The sequence below is a fragment of the Microcaecilia unicolor genome, chromosome 5 (assembly GCF_901765095.1).
Source record: "Microcaecilia unicolor chromosome 5, aMicUni1.1, whole genome shotgun sequence".
NCBI lineage: Eukaryota > Metazoa > Chordata > Amphibia > Gymnophiona > Siphonopidae > Microcaecilia > Microcaecilia unicolor.
The window spans coordinates 220,633,984-220,647,759 of NC_044035.1; the positions used below are offsets into that span (position 1 = coordinate 220,633,984).

General features: G+C 48.4%; 1 protein-coding gene across 1 annotated transcript in view; it reads right to left on the reverse strand.

The window, feature by feature from the left end:
- Positions 1–13,776, reverse strand: part of MBTPS1 (membrane bound transcription factor peptidase, site 1) — a 514,786-nt gene that overhangs the window by 96,175 nt on the left and 404,835 nt on the right. Inside the window, 1 exon segment of the mRNA XM_030203794.1 lies at positions 12,231–12,362. Coding sequence (XP_030059654.1) covers positions 12,231–12,362 — 132 coding nt within the window.

Here is a 13,776-nt window from a genome sequence, read left to right on the forward strand (position 1 = left end):
GGTGGACTGTCTGTTGGGCTGTGTCCGCTCCAGATAGAAGGCCAATGCTCTCTTGCAGTCCAATGTGTGCAGCTGACGTTCAGCAGGGCAGGAATGAGGACGGGGAAAGAATGTTGGCAAGACAATTGACTGGTTCAGATGGAACTCCGACACAACCTTTGGCAAGAACTTAGGGTGAGTGCGGAGGACTACTCTGTTATGATGAAATTTGGTGTAAGGGGCCTGAAGCTCACTGACTCTACGAGCTGAAGTAACTGCCACCAAGAAAATGACCTTCCAGGTCAAGTACTTCAGATGGCAGGAATTCAGTGGCTCAAAAGGAGGTTTCATCAGTTGGGTGAGAACGACATTGAGATCCCATGACACTGTAGGAGGCTTTGACAAAAGCAAACCTCTCATGAAGCGAACAACTAAAGGCTGTCCTGAGATCGGCTTACCTTCCACACGGTAATGGTATGCACTGATTGCACTGATTGCACTAAGGTGAACCCTTTCCTGGAATCTTTCCTGGAAGCAAGCAAGATGCGGGAGACACCCTCTGACAGACCCAAAGAGGCAAAGTCTACGCTCTCAACATCCAGGCCGTGAGAGCCAGGGACCGGAGGTTGGGATGCAGAAGCGCCCCTTCGTCCTGCGTGATGAGGGTCGGAAAACACTCCAATCTCCACGGTTCTTCGGAGGACAACTCCAGAAGAAGAGGGAACCAGATCTGACGCGGCCAAAAAGGAGCAATCAGAATCATGGTGCCTCGGTCTTGCTTGAGTTTCAACAAAGTCTTCCCCACCAGAGGTATGGGAGGATAAGCATACAGCAGACCCTCCCCCCAGTCCAGGAGGAAGGCATCCGATGCCAGTCTGCCGTGGGCCTGAAGCCTGGAACAGAACTGAGGGACTTTGTGGTTGGCTCGAGATGCGAAGAGATCTACCAAGGGGGTGCCCCACACCTGGAAGATCTGTCGCACTACACGGGAATTGAGCGACCACTCGTGAGGTTGCATAATCCTGCTCAACCTGTCGGCCAGACTGTTGTTTACGCCTGCCAGATATGTGGCTTGGAGCACCATGCCGTGACGGCGAGCCCAGAGCCACATGCTGACGGCTTCCTGACACAGGGGGCGAGATCCGGTGCCCCCCTGCTTGTTGACGTAGTACATGGCAACCTGGTTGTCTGTCTGAATTTGGATAATTTGGTGGGACAGCCGATCTCTGAAAGCTTTCAGAGCGTTCCAGATCGCTCGTAACTCCAGAAGATTGATCTGCAGATCGCGTTCCTGGAGGGACCAGCTTCCTTGGGTGTGAAGCCCCTCGACATGAGCTCCCCACCCCAGGAGAGACGCATCCGTGGTCAGCACTTTTTGTGGCTGAAGAATTTGGAAGGGACGTCCCAGAGTCAGATTGGACCAAATCGCCCACCAATACAGGGATTCGAGAAAACTCGTGGACAGGTGGATTACGTCTTCTAGATCCCCAGCAGCCTGAAACCACTGGGAAGCTAGGGTCCATTGAGCAGATCTCATGTGAAGGCGGGCCATGGGAGTCACATGAACTGTGGAGGCCATGTGGCCTAGCAATCTCAACATCTGCCGAGCTGTGATCTGCTGGGATGCTCGCACCCGCGAAACGAGGGACAACAAGTTGTTGGCTCTCGTCTCTGGGAGATAGGCGCGAGCCGTCCGAGAATCCAGCAGAGCTCCTATGAATTCGAGTCTCTGCACTGGGAGAAGATGGGACTTTGGATAATTTATCACAAACCCCAGTAGCTCCAGGAGGCGAATAGTCATCTGCATGGACTGCAGGGCTCCTGCCTCGGATGTGTTCTTCATCAGCCAATTGTCGAGATATGGGAACACGTGCACCCCCAGCCTGCGAAGTGCTGCTGCTACTACAGCCAAACACTTTGTGAACACCCTGGGCGCAGAGGCGAGCCCAAAGGGTAACACACAGTACTGGAAGTGACGTGTGCCCAGCTGAAATCGCAGATACTGTCTGTGAGCTGGCAGTATCGGGATGTGTGTATAGGCATCCTTCAAGTCCAGAGAGCATAGCCAATCGTTTTCCTGAATCATGGGAAGAAGGGTGCCCAGGGAAAGCATCCTGAACTTTTCTTTGACCAGATATTTGTTCAGGGCCCTTAGGTCTAGGATGGGACGCATCCCCCCTGTTTTCTTTTCCACAAGGAAGTACCTGGAATAGAATCCCAGCCCTTCTTGCCCGGATGGCACGGGCTCGACCGCATTGGCGCTGAGAAGGGCGGAAAGTTCCTCTGCAAGTACCTGCTTGTGCTGGAAGCTGTAAGACTGAGCTCCCGGTGGACAATTTGGAGGTTTTGAGGCCAAATTGAGGGTGTATCCTTGCCGGACTATTTGGAGAACCCACTGATCGGAGGTTATGAGAGGCCACCTTTGGTGAAAAGCTTTCAACCTCTCTCCGACTGGCAGGTCGCCCGGCACTGACACTTGGATGTCGGCTATGCTCTGCTGGAGCCAGTCAAAAGCTCGTCCCTTGCTTTTGCTGGGGAGCCGAGGGGCCTTGCTGAGGCGCACGCTGCTGACGAGAGCGAGCGCGCTGGGGCTTAGCCTGGGCCGCAGGCTGTCAAGAAGGAGGATTGTACCTACGCTTGCCAGAAGAGTAGGGAACAGTCTTCCTTCCCCCAAAAAATCTTCTACCTGTAAAGGTAGAGGCTGAAGGCTGCCGGCGGGAGAACTTGTCGAATGCGGTGTCCCGCTGGTGGAGCTGCTCTACCACCTGTTCGACTTTCTCTCCAAAAATATTATCCGCACGGCAAGGCGAGTCCGCAATCCGCTGCTGGATTCTATTCTCCAGGTCGGAGGCACGCAGCCATGAGAGCCTGCGCATCACCACACCTTGAGCAGCGGCCCTGGACGCAACATCAAAGGTGTCATACACCCCTCTGGCCAGGAATTTTCTGCACGCCTTCAGCTGCCTGACCACCTCCTGAAAGGCTTGGCTTGCTCAGGGGGGAGCGCATCAACCAAGCCCGCCAACTGCCGCACATTGTTCCGCATGTGTATGCTCGTGTAGAGCTGGTAGGACTGAATTTTGGCCACGAGCATAGAGGAATGGTAGGCCTTCCTCCCAAAGGAGTCTAAGGTTCTAGAGTCTTTGCCCGGGGGCGCCGAAGCATGCTCTCTAGAACTCTTAGCCTTCTTTAGGGCCAAATCCACAACTCCAGAGTCATGAGGCAACTGAGTGCGCATCAGCTCTGGGTCCCCATGGATCCGATACTGGGACTCGATCTTCTTGGGAATGTGGGGATTAGTTAGAGGCTTGGTCCAGTTCGCCAGCAATGTCTTTTTTAGGACATGGTGCATGGGTACAGTGGACGCTTCCTTAGGTGGAGAAGGATAGTCCAGGAGCTCAAACATTTCAGCCCTGGGCTCGTCCTCCACAACCACCGGGAAGGGGATGGCCGTAGACATCTCCCGGACAAAGGAAGCAAAAGACAGACTCTCAGGAGGAGAAAGCTGTCTCTCAGGAGAGGGACTGGGATCGGAAGGAAGACCTTCAGACTCCTCGTCAGAGAAATATCTGGGGTCTTCTTCCTCTTCCCACGAGGCCTCACCCTCGGTGTCAGACACAAGTTCACGGACCTGTGTCTGCAACCTCGCCCGACTCGACTCTGTGGAGCCACGTCCACGATGGGGGCGTCGAGAGGTAGACTCCCTCGCCCGCATCGGCGAAGCTCCCTCCGCCGACGTAGTCGGGGAGCCTTCCTGGGAGGCGACGGCAGCCGGTACCGCACGCGGCACCGACGCCGGAGACCTCACCTCGGGCAATGGGCCAGCCGGCGCCATGCTCGACGGTACCGGTGGCGCAAGCATCGCCGGTACCGAAGGGTTAGGGCGCAACAGCTCTCCCAGAATCTCTGGGAGAACGGCCCGGAGGCTCTCGTTCAGAGCGGCTGCAGAGAAAGGCATGGAGGTCGATGCAGGCGTCGACGTCAGAATCTGTTCTGGGCGTGGAGGCTGTTCCGGGCTGTCCAGAGTGGAGCGCATCGACACCTCCTGAACAGAGGGTGAGCGGTCCTCTCGGTGCCGATGCCTGCTGGGTGCCGACTCCCTCGGCGACCCAGAGCTCTCGGTGCCGACACGGGAAGGAGACCGATGACAATGCTTCTTCGACTTCTTGGAACAAAGCATGTCATCGGAGCTTCCCGGCACCGACGAGGAGGACGTAGAATCCAGCCGTCGCTTCCTTGGGGCCGAGGCCGAAGGAGGTCGGTCTCGGGGGGGCTGTACCGCAGGAGCCCTCAGGGTAGGGGGAGACCCACCCGAAGGCTCACCGCCACCAGCAGGGGAATGGACAGCCCTCACCTGCACTCCAGACGAAGCACCACCGTCCGACGACATCAGCCGACGAGGTCCCGGTACCACCGACGTCGATGCAGCTGTCCGATGTCTCAGCGCCGATGCAGAGGGCCGATGCCTCGATGCACTCGATGCACTGGCGGCCGAGGATGAAGCTCTGGACGCTGAAGACGTCAATGCACTCGATACCCCCGGTGCCGATGCTGACGAAGAGCCCGAGAACAAAACGTTCCACTGGGCCAATCTCGCTACCTGAGTCCGCTTTTGCAAAAGGGAACATAGACTACAGGCCTGCGGGTGGTGCCCAGCCCCCAAGCACTGAAGACACGACGCGTGCCTGTCAGTGAGCGAGATGACCCGGGCGCACTGGGTGCACTTCTTGAAGCCGCTGGTAGACTTCGATGTCATGGGCGGAAAAATCACGCTGGCGAGATCAAAAGTCGAAATGGCGGAAAAGGCACCGAAAAAACAAGGGGAAGAAAACTTCGACCCGAGGCCTAAAAGCGGCCTACCCCGATGACGAAAGAAAACTTACTGGGGCGAAAAAGCTGAAAATAGCGGGGGAAAAAAGACCAGAGAGTCTTTTTCCACACAGAATGGATTTTTTTTTTTTTTTGTGAAACAACACGACGAACGCGCGAGGTCGACTTTGCGGGGCCCGACACGGCGAAAACACGACCGTACCGAGCGCGGACAAAAGAAGACTGACGAACACGAGCCGGTTCGGGCGGGAAGACGGCCGCGCATGCGCGGTGCGCATGGGCGCGCGAGGACTAGCAAAGGCCTTTGCTAGTGAAGTTTCCGATTGGAGGGGCTGCCGTTGACGTCACCCATCAGTGAGAACAAGCAGCCTGCTTGTCCTCGGAGAATCATAATAGCTTTGCCATAATGGGACAGACTGAAGGTCCATCAAGCCCAGCATCCTGTTTCCAAAAGTGGTCAATCCAGGTCACAAGAACCTGGCAAGATCCCAAAACAGTACAGTTGATTTTATGCTGCTTATTCTCAAAATAATTGACAAAACAAACAATTGTGCCTGTGCTCTGTCGAGCATCAAAATATCACAAAATATTTAAACACACATGAATACAAGTGTATTGCTTCTTCAGCTTATTGAGAGTGGAGTAGTCTCATATATAACACACGATAAGATTATTTGATTTTTCACCCAATGACTGGGTGTATTATCTGTGTGTATTGTCTAATCATTGACTTAACCTCCACCACCCTTTGCTAATCTTGTATATGAAAATATATTTCTGTTTATCAATATGCTATCATCTAATTTTATGCAGCACTTAGCTTGAACAAGTTGGTGCTCTTAAAACCCCGACAGGTCCCCGTTTCGTGGCTACTTTTTCAAGGGGGAGTCACCAGTTCAAGTAACTGGAGGTTAAGTCAATGATTAGACAATACACACAGATAATACACCCAGTCATTGGGTGAAAAATCAAATAATCTTTATCGTGTGTTATATATGAGACTACTCCACTCTCAATAAGCTGAAGAAGCAATACACTTGTATTCATGTGTGTTTAAATATTTTGTGATATTCTCAAAATAAGCAGTGGATTTTCCCCGTCCATTTTAATAATGGTCTATGGACTGTTCCTTTAAGGAAGCCATGCAAACCTTTTTTAAACCCAGCTAACTGCTTTTACTACATTCTCTGGCAACGAATTGCAGAGTTTAATTGCACATTGAGTGAAGAAATATCTTCTCTGATTTGTTTTAAATTTACTACTTTGTAGCTTCACTGTGTGCCCCCTAGTCCTCGTACTTTTGGAAAGAGTAAACAAGTGATTCACGTCTACCCGTTCCACTCCACTCATTATTTTATAGACCTCTATCATATCTCCCCTCAGCTGTCTTTTCTCCAAGCTGAAGAGCCCTAGCCACTTTAGACTTTTCTCATAGGGAAGTCATCCCATCCCCTTTATCATTTTCATCGCCCTTCTCTGTACCTTTTCTAATTCCACTATATCTTTTTTGAGATGCGGTGAACAAAACTGAACACAATATTAAGGTGCAGTCACACCATGGAGTGATACAAAGGCATTACAATGTCCTCATTTTTGTTTTCCATTCCTTTCCTAATAATACCTAACATTCTATTTGATTTCTTAGCCACCGCAGACAACTGAGCAGAGGGATTCAATGTATTGTCAACGATGACACCTAGATCCCTTTCCTGGTCGGTGACCCCTAATGTGGAACCTTGCATTATGAAACTATAATTCGGGTTCCTCTTTCCCACATGCATCACTTTGAACTTGCTCACATTAAACGTCATCTGCCATTTAGATGACCAGTCTCCCAGTCTCGTAAGGTCCTCTTGTACTTTTTCACAATCCTCTTGTGATTGAGTAACTTTGTGTCGGCAGCAAATTTAATTACCTCACTAGTTACGCCCATCTCTAGATCATTTATAAATATGTTAAAAAGCAAAAAGCAGCAGTCCCAGAACAGATCCCTGGAGAACCCCACTATCTACCCTTCTCCATTGAGAATACTGACCATTTTACCCTACTCTCTGTTTTCTTTTAACTAGTTTTTAATCCACAATAGGACACTGCCTCCTATCCCATGATTTTCCAATTTCCTCTGGGGTCTTTGATGAGATAAATGCCTTTGGAAAATTCAGATACACAATATTGATCGGCTCACCTTTACCCACGTTTGTTCACCCGTTCAAAGAAATGTAATAAATTGGTGAGGCAAGATTTCCCTTCACTAAATCCATGTTGGCTTTGTCTCATTAATCCATGGTTTTGAATATGCTCTGTAATTTTGTTCTTTATAATAGTCTCTACCATTTTGCCCGGCACCGACGTCAGGCTTACCATCTATAATTTCCCTGATCGCCTCTGGAACCTTTTTTAAAAATCGGCGTTACATTGGCCACCCTCCAATCTTTCAATATCATGCTTGATTTTAAAGATAAATTACATATTACTAATATATTCCTTATAGTCTTTCTCCATAAATGCAAGAAATTCCCAGTTGTCTAGAAGTTTTGCCCAGTGGTTGTTCTAGCATACACAGCCAGCCTGTTTCACCACATAAATTTGTAATCCCAGTTAACACCAGCATCTCCTGAGCAAAGACTTTAGCCTTAAGCTAATGAACAAAAGCTTACTGTGCTAGAACAGTCCAATTTTGATTGGTTCTATCCAGTTTAGAGTGCATATTATTTAGCGAGTAATACACAAAGGAGTTCTGTCATCTTATTGATTGCGGTAGCAGGCAACGATAATCCTATGCAAATGTATTAGTATTAAAATGAGCTGATTAGTATTAAATGAGCATTTTGAGTGATGCAGAGCCGTTTCCAAGTAATGCACAGAAAGGAGTGCCTACCTTTAATGTGCAAAAATTTCTCTGAGGTCTGGAGCTGTCGTTGTGCGAGTGTGACTTCTGAAAGAAGCACTTTGGTTGCACTTTTCAATAGCAAGACATGTCCGAGAGCAGAGAATAGAGGGATAGAGAAACAAGCTGTTGTGTGTGTGTGTGGGGTGCTTTCAGTGAGGAGGAGATTTGTTTAATACCATATTGTTCTGATGCTGCCTCCTTCCTCCTGCAGCTCACTTACCTTCCCTCAGGCTGCCCCCAATGATTTCACTCGGGCAGCTCCTTGCTGAAAGCCCCCCTCCCCCCAGCTGACATCTGTCATAAGGGATTCTCCTAGCTGATTGGCTATCTGCATGTTTCTCTGCCCCATCCCAGCTGACATCATGGGGCAGTCAGCTAGTCAGCTGGGGGAAAGCCCCTACAATATCAGCTGGGTGGGGGGGCGGGGCGGAGAAACAAGCAGACAGCCAGTTGGCTGGGGGAAGCTCCTATGATGTCAGCTGGGGGAGGGGCTTTCAGCAAGGAGGAGATTCCCAAGCGAAATCATCAAGCCAGCCTGAGGGAAGGCAGGTAAGCTGCAGAAGAAAGGTAGAGCCAGAATTAGAGCACTGCAGGGAAAGGAGACGGGGGACAGTGGAGCCAGCTAGTACTGCAGGGGAAAGGAAAGAGTACAGCAGTGGGATTCCTGGGCATGCGCAGAACATAGACACTTACCAAGAGACTGTTCTGCGCAAGTGCTAGGCACTTTCCATAATGAGCTGCTAACTAAATTTACTTGAATCTCATTTGCATGCCATTTCCTTTAAGCATCGTTTGCTATTTCAAAATCAATAACTTCTACTGTGGATCTAAACAGACAAGGTTTTTAATGGGGACTTTTGAGCATCGGCCCTCCTTGGCCTTCTCTTTCAGAAAAAATTCATTTTTTCAATCCAGGTTCTAATTAGCAATTTCATGGAGGATGCACTCCCAGTGTCTCTTCTTCTTTTATCTTATTGTGAACACATTTCTTGCCAACTGAAAAATCTCTTCCTGCAGCTCGATTTAGTACTAATATATTAGTAATACTTTTAAAATCTGCCATTTATGATTTTCATACATGGGGTATGGGTGTGGGTTATGTAAGATCTGAATGTGTTATTTGCTCAGGGGACCAGGTAATAATTTGAATTATCTCATCACAGCAGTTTATTTCTTGGTTAGCACTGATTTTTTTATAATGTAGTAAAACTGCATTAAAGATTACCTCAATTTTTTATCTGCCCTAAAAGTCACTGGGAAGTTTAAAAAAAAAATCAGCATGGGATCCGCAAGTTGGGGATTCTTGCTCATGGAATCTCCAAATTAGAGACACATGAGCGCAGGTTCTATGACACCCCAACACAGGCGGCCTTTAGACCAGAATGCCTCTAAGTCACTTATCCTTGGTTCAAGACAGGCATTTCAGAATCACCAAGGGAAGGTGGAGACAGATATTTGAAGGTTCCCTTGTCTGAGAGTCTTCCTGTATGTTCAAGTTAAAATGGAAGCAAAGTTAAATGTGAAGTTAAATGTACTTTCATTTTAATACACTACTTCTGGTTTACAACTAATTTTTGTCTACCTTGCTTCTGGTTTTAGCATGAACTTTTTATTTTGCTGCTTTTTGCATATAATTAGATTATCACATCAGAAATAAAGTAAAAAAAAAAATGAGCATGTAAGGTAAAAACTGCACTGAAAATCTAATACTGATTTTTAAAGAAGTTTCATTACATGAGACAGCAAGTTTGGTCTAAGCCAGTGGTTGCCAAACCTAGTCCTGGAGGCACCCCAGCCAGTCAGGTTTTCAGGATATCCACAATGAATATTCATGAGAGATTTGCATGCATCGCCTCCACATCTCAATCATGAATATTCACTGAGGATATCTTGAAAACCTGACTGGCTGAGTACCTCCAGGACCAGGTTTGGGAAGCACTGGTCTAAGCAAATAAGATTATTTATTTATTTGTTGCATTTGTATCCCACATTTTCCCACCTCTTTGCAGGCTCAATGTGGCTTACAATACATCATGAATGGTGGAAATATATAAGAAAATAGACATTTAGTATAACAGAAGGATCTTGGTTAACATTATAATGATAAAACATGATAGTAGTATAACAAGCGGATATTATATTATAAGACAATTCTGGATGTATGTGGAGGAGTTCACATTTGTTGATTTTTGTGGTATACCTTGTTAAAGAGATGGGTCTTCAGTAGTCTGTGGAAGTTGGTTAGTTCATAAATTGTTTTTAAGTTGCGCGGCAGCGCGTTCCAGAGTTGTGTGCTCAGGTATGAGAAGGTTGACGCATGCGTTAGTTTGTGTTTTAGACCCCTACAGCTGGGGAAGTGAAGATTAAGGAATGTGAGGGATGATTTTTTTTTGCATTCCTGGGTGGTAAGTCTATCAGGTCCGACATGTAGGCTGGGGCATCTCCGTGAATGATTTTGTGAACCAGGGAGCATATTTTGAACGTGATGCGTTCTTTAAGTGGGAGCCAGTGTAGCTTTTCTCGTAGGGGCTTAGCACTTTCATATTTTGTTTTACCGAATATGAGTCTGGCTGCAGTGTTCTGGGATGTTTGAAGTTTCTTGACACAATAATTTAGTCAGTTTCTGCACAAATTATAGAATTGATATTTTCTAACAAAACAAGCTTATAATTTATAATGAACTAGTAAAAAAGGCCTGTTTCTGACACAAATGAAAGGGGCGCTAGCAAGGTTTTCCACAGAGTGTGTATGTTTGAGAGAGAGTGTGTGTGAGAGTGAATGTGTGAGAGAGAGAGAGTGAATGTGCGAGTGTGTGTGTGACACTGGGTGCGAGTGTGAGTGATTCTCCTGTCTCCCCTGCCCCTCCCCTCCAGCCACCTAGTGATTCTCCTGTCTCCCCTGCCCCCCCCTCCAGCCACATAGCGATTCTCCTGTCTCCCCTGCCCCCCCTCCAGCCACCCAGCGATTCTCCTCTGTCCCCTGCCCCCCTCCAGCCACCCAGCGATTCTCCTGTCTCCTCTGCCCCCCCTCCAGCCACCCAGCGATTCTCCTGTCTCCTCTGCCCCCCTCCAGCCCCTCAGCGATTCTCCTGTCTCCTCTGCCCCCTCTCCAGCCACCCAGCGATTCTCCTCTCTCACCTGCCCCCCCTCCAGCCACCCAGCGATTCTCCTGTTTCCCCTGCCCCTCCTCCAGCCACCTAGCGATTCTCCTGTCTCCCCTGCCCCCCCTCCAGCCACCTAGCGATTCTCCTGTCTCCCCTGCCCCTCCTCCAGCCACCCAGCGATTCTCCTCTGTCCCCTGCCCCCCTCCAGCCACCCAGCGATTCTCCTGTCTCCTCTGCCCCCCCTCCAGCCACCCAGCGATTCTCCTCTCTCCCCTTCCCCCCCTCCAGCCACCCAGCGATTCTCCTCTGTCCTCTGCCCCCCCTCCAGCCACCTAGCGATTCTCCTCTGTCCTCTGCCCCCACTCCAGCCACCCAGCAATTCTCCTCTGTCCCCTGCCCCCCCTCCAGCCACCCAGTGATTCTCCACGCTCCCCTGCCCCCCCCTACAGTCACCCAGCGATTCATCTCACTGTCTTGATTACCTCCGTCGAAGTGGCTGCGGCACTGAAAGCCCTGCCCATCTGTAGCCTTCCCTTCAAGTTCATTCCTCAGAGTCCCGCCCTCGCAGAAAGAGGAAATGACGTCAGAAGGCGGGACTCTGAGGGAACGAACTCGAAGGGAAGGCTGGAGATGGGCAGGGCTTTGAATGACACAGCCACTTTGACAGAGGTAATCAAGAGAGCGAGATGAATCGCTGGGTGGCTGGGGGGGGGGGGGGGGGCAGTGGAGCGTGGAGAATCGCTGGGTGGCTGGAGGGGGGGGGCAGGGGATCAGGGCTGTTCGGGACGGAGTAACATTTGTTTGCGGGTTGCTATGCAGCCTTCCCTTCCCTCCGAGGGCGGGGCAGTGAGAGAGTGCGATTGCCTGTGGTTGGTCCCTTCTCCTTCTGACATTGCGAGGGCGGGGCGATTACGAACCCCAGGAACACTACACGGCTTCACTGCCACGGAGTCAGCTTCAGAATGTTGGAGGTGCGAATTACTATATTAGATATGGATTGTTCCATGGTTTTTCTGAAAGAGTCTGAGGAAGTTATTTATTCATACATTGAACTTACATAACTAAAAACTTCAGTGGGAGAGGAGTTTTATGTTTGCTTTCGGTTGAGTTTGTTTTGAATTGTATTTAATTTTTAGGATTTATTTACCGCCTTTTTGAAGGAATTCACTCAAGGCAATGTACAGTAAGAATATGTGTATGTATGTATTTTACATGTGTTTTATGATTTAGTTTTGTGTGTTTATTTTCAATATTTTGTTCACCACCTTAATGTGTATGTTCAAAGGACATTTAATCATGTTTTAATAAACATTATGAATGTAAATGCATAACTTAACTTCTGATGTTGCAGCTTTATGAAAGGTACAAAGCTCAAATATATACATACATTTTATCAATTTGTGTTCAATTACATAATTCCTTTCTTACCTTCCATCCTTTCTGGGAGTAAAAAACCCGTACCCCACGGAGGTTGCTGCCTGTTCTCAGAATGACTTAGACTTGAGGGCATCACACCATAAGAAGTATATTGAAGGATGGCATCTAGCAGCCAAAAGCAATCTGTATTCGAAATATAAAATAAAGTAAAAATATAACTAGCTTATTATGTATCAGGACCAGGCTATCATTTTAATTGCCATGACATACTTAAACAGGAAACAAGACAGCAAAGTTACTCACCTGTGACGTGCTCTCCGAGGACAGCAGGCCAAGTATTCTCACATTCAATGGAGCCCGGTGTGGATGCTGATTAGCAAGATGAGTGTAGAAATTTCTAGCAGTGTCCCACTGTGCTTGTGCCCTTCTGCCCGACACGTGAGTGCGGGTCTCTCAGTCATGTAAAATAGCTAAAGAATGCAATTCCAAGGGCAGGTGGGAGGGTATGTAAGAATACTTGGCCTGTTACTCTCAAAGAACACCTGCACCTGCTACAGGTGAGCAACTTCAGTTTCTCTAAGGACAAGCAGGCCTTCCGTATTCTCATAACTGGGAATCCTTAGCTACCAGGCTTACCAAAAACAACAATGCTAGGACAATAGAGACTCAAAATGTCAAGGCCTCAAAGTCAATTAACCTGAAACTATTACATACTAGTTGTGAGGTGCAGCCTGGAACCAAAGAAAACTTGGCCTAGGGGGGTAGAGTTAGATTCTAGACACTGAACAAATTCTTCAGGACTGCCTGACCAAACCGGCTGTCACGTTGGGTATCCTGCTCAAGGCAGTAATGAGATGTGAATGTGTGGACAGAAGACCATGTTGCAGCTTTGCAAATTTCCTCTATGGAGGCCAACCTCAGGTGGGCTACCGAATTATCCATGGTTCTGACATTATGAGCACTGATATGATTCTCTAGAGTCAGTCCAGCCTAGGCACAAGTGAAGGAAATGCAATCTTCTAGCCAATTAGAAAACGTGCGTTTGCCAATGGCTATACCCCTATCTGATTTGAGTGTATATAGGCTTTAGTCTGCTACAGATAGAAGGCTAAGGCTCACTTTCAATCTAAGGCATGCAGTACGCTTTTGCCAGAATGGCATGTGGCTTTTGGAAAAATGTTGGTAGAAGGATTGACTGATTAAGATGTAACTCCGAAACCACCTTAGGATAGAACGTAGGGTGTGTGCAGAGAACTACTCTATTGTGGTGAAACTTAGTGTAAGGTAGATCAGCTACTAGGGCCTGAAGCTCACTTGACTCGGTGAGCTGAAGTGATTGCCACCAAAAACACAACTTTCCAGGTCAAATACATCACATGACAGGAATCAAGTGGCTCAGCTGGGAGAGGACAACATTGAGATCCCATAACACAGTTGGAGGTTTGACAGGAGGACTTGTCTACATCAAACTTCAAGAGGCTTACAGAGACAGCCTTATCTCCTATAGGTTAATAAGTCCTAATTGCAGTGAGATGAATCCTTACAGAGTTAGTTTCCAAACCAGATTCAGAGGGCTGCAGGAGGCATTCATATTTTG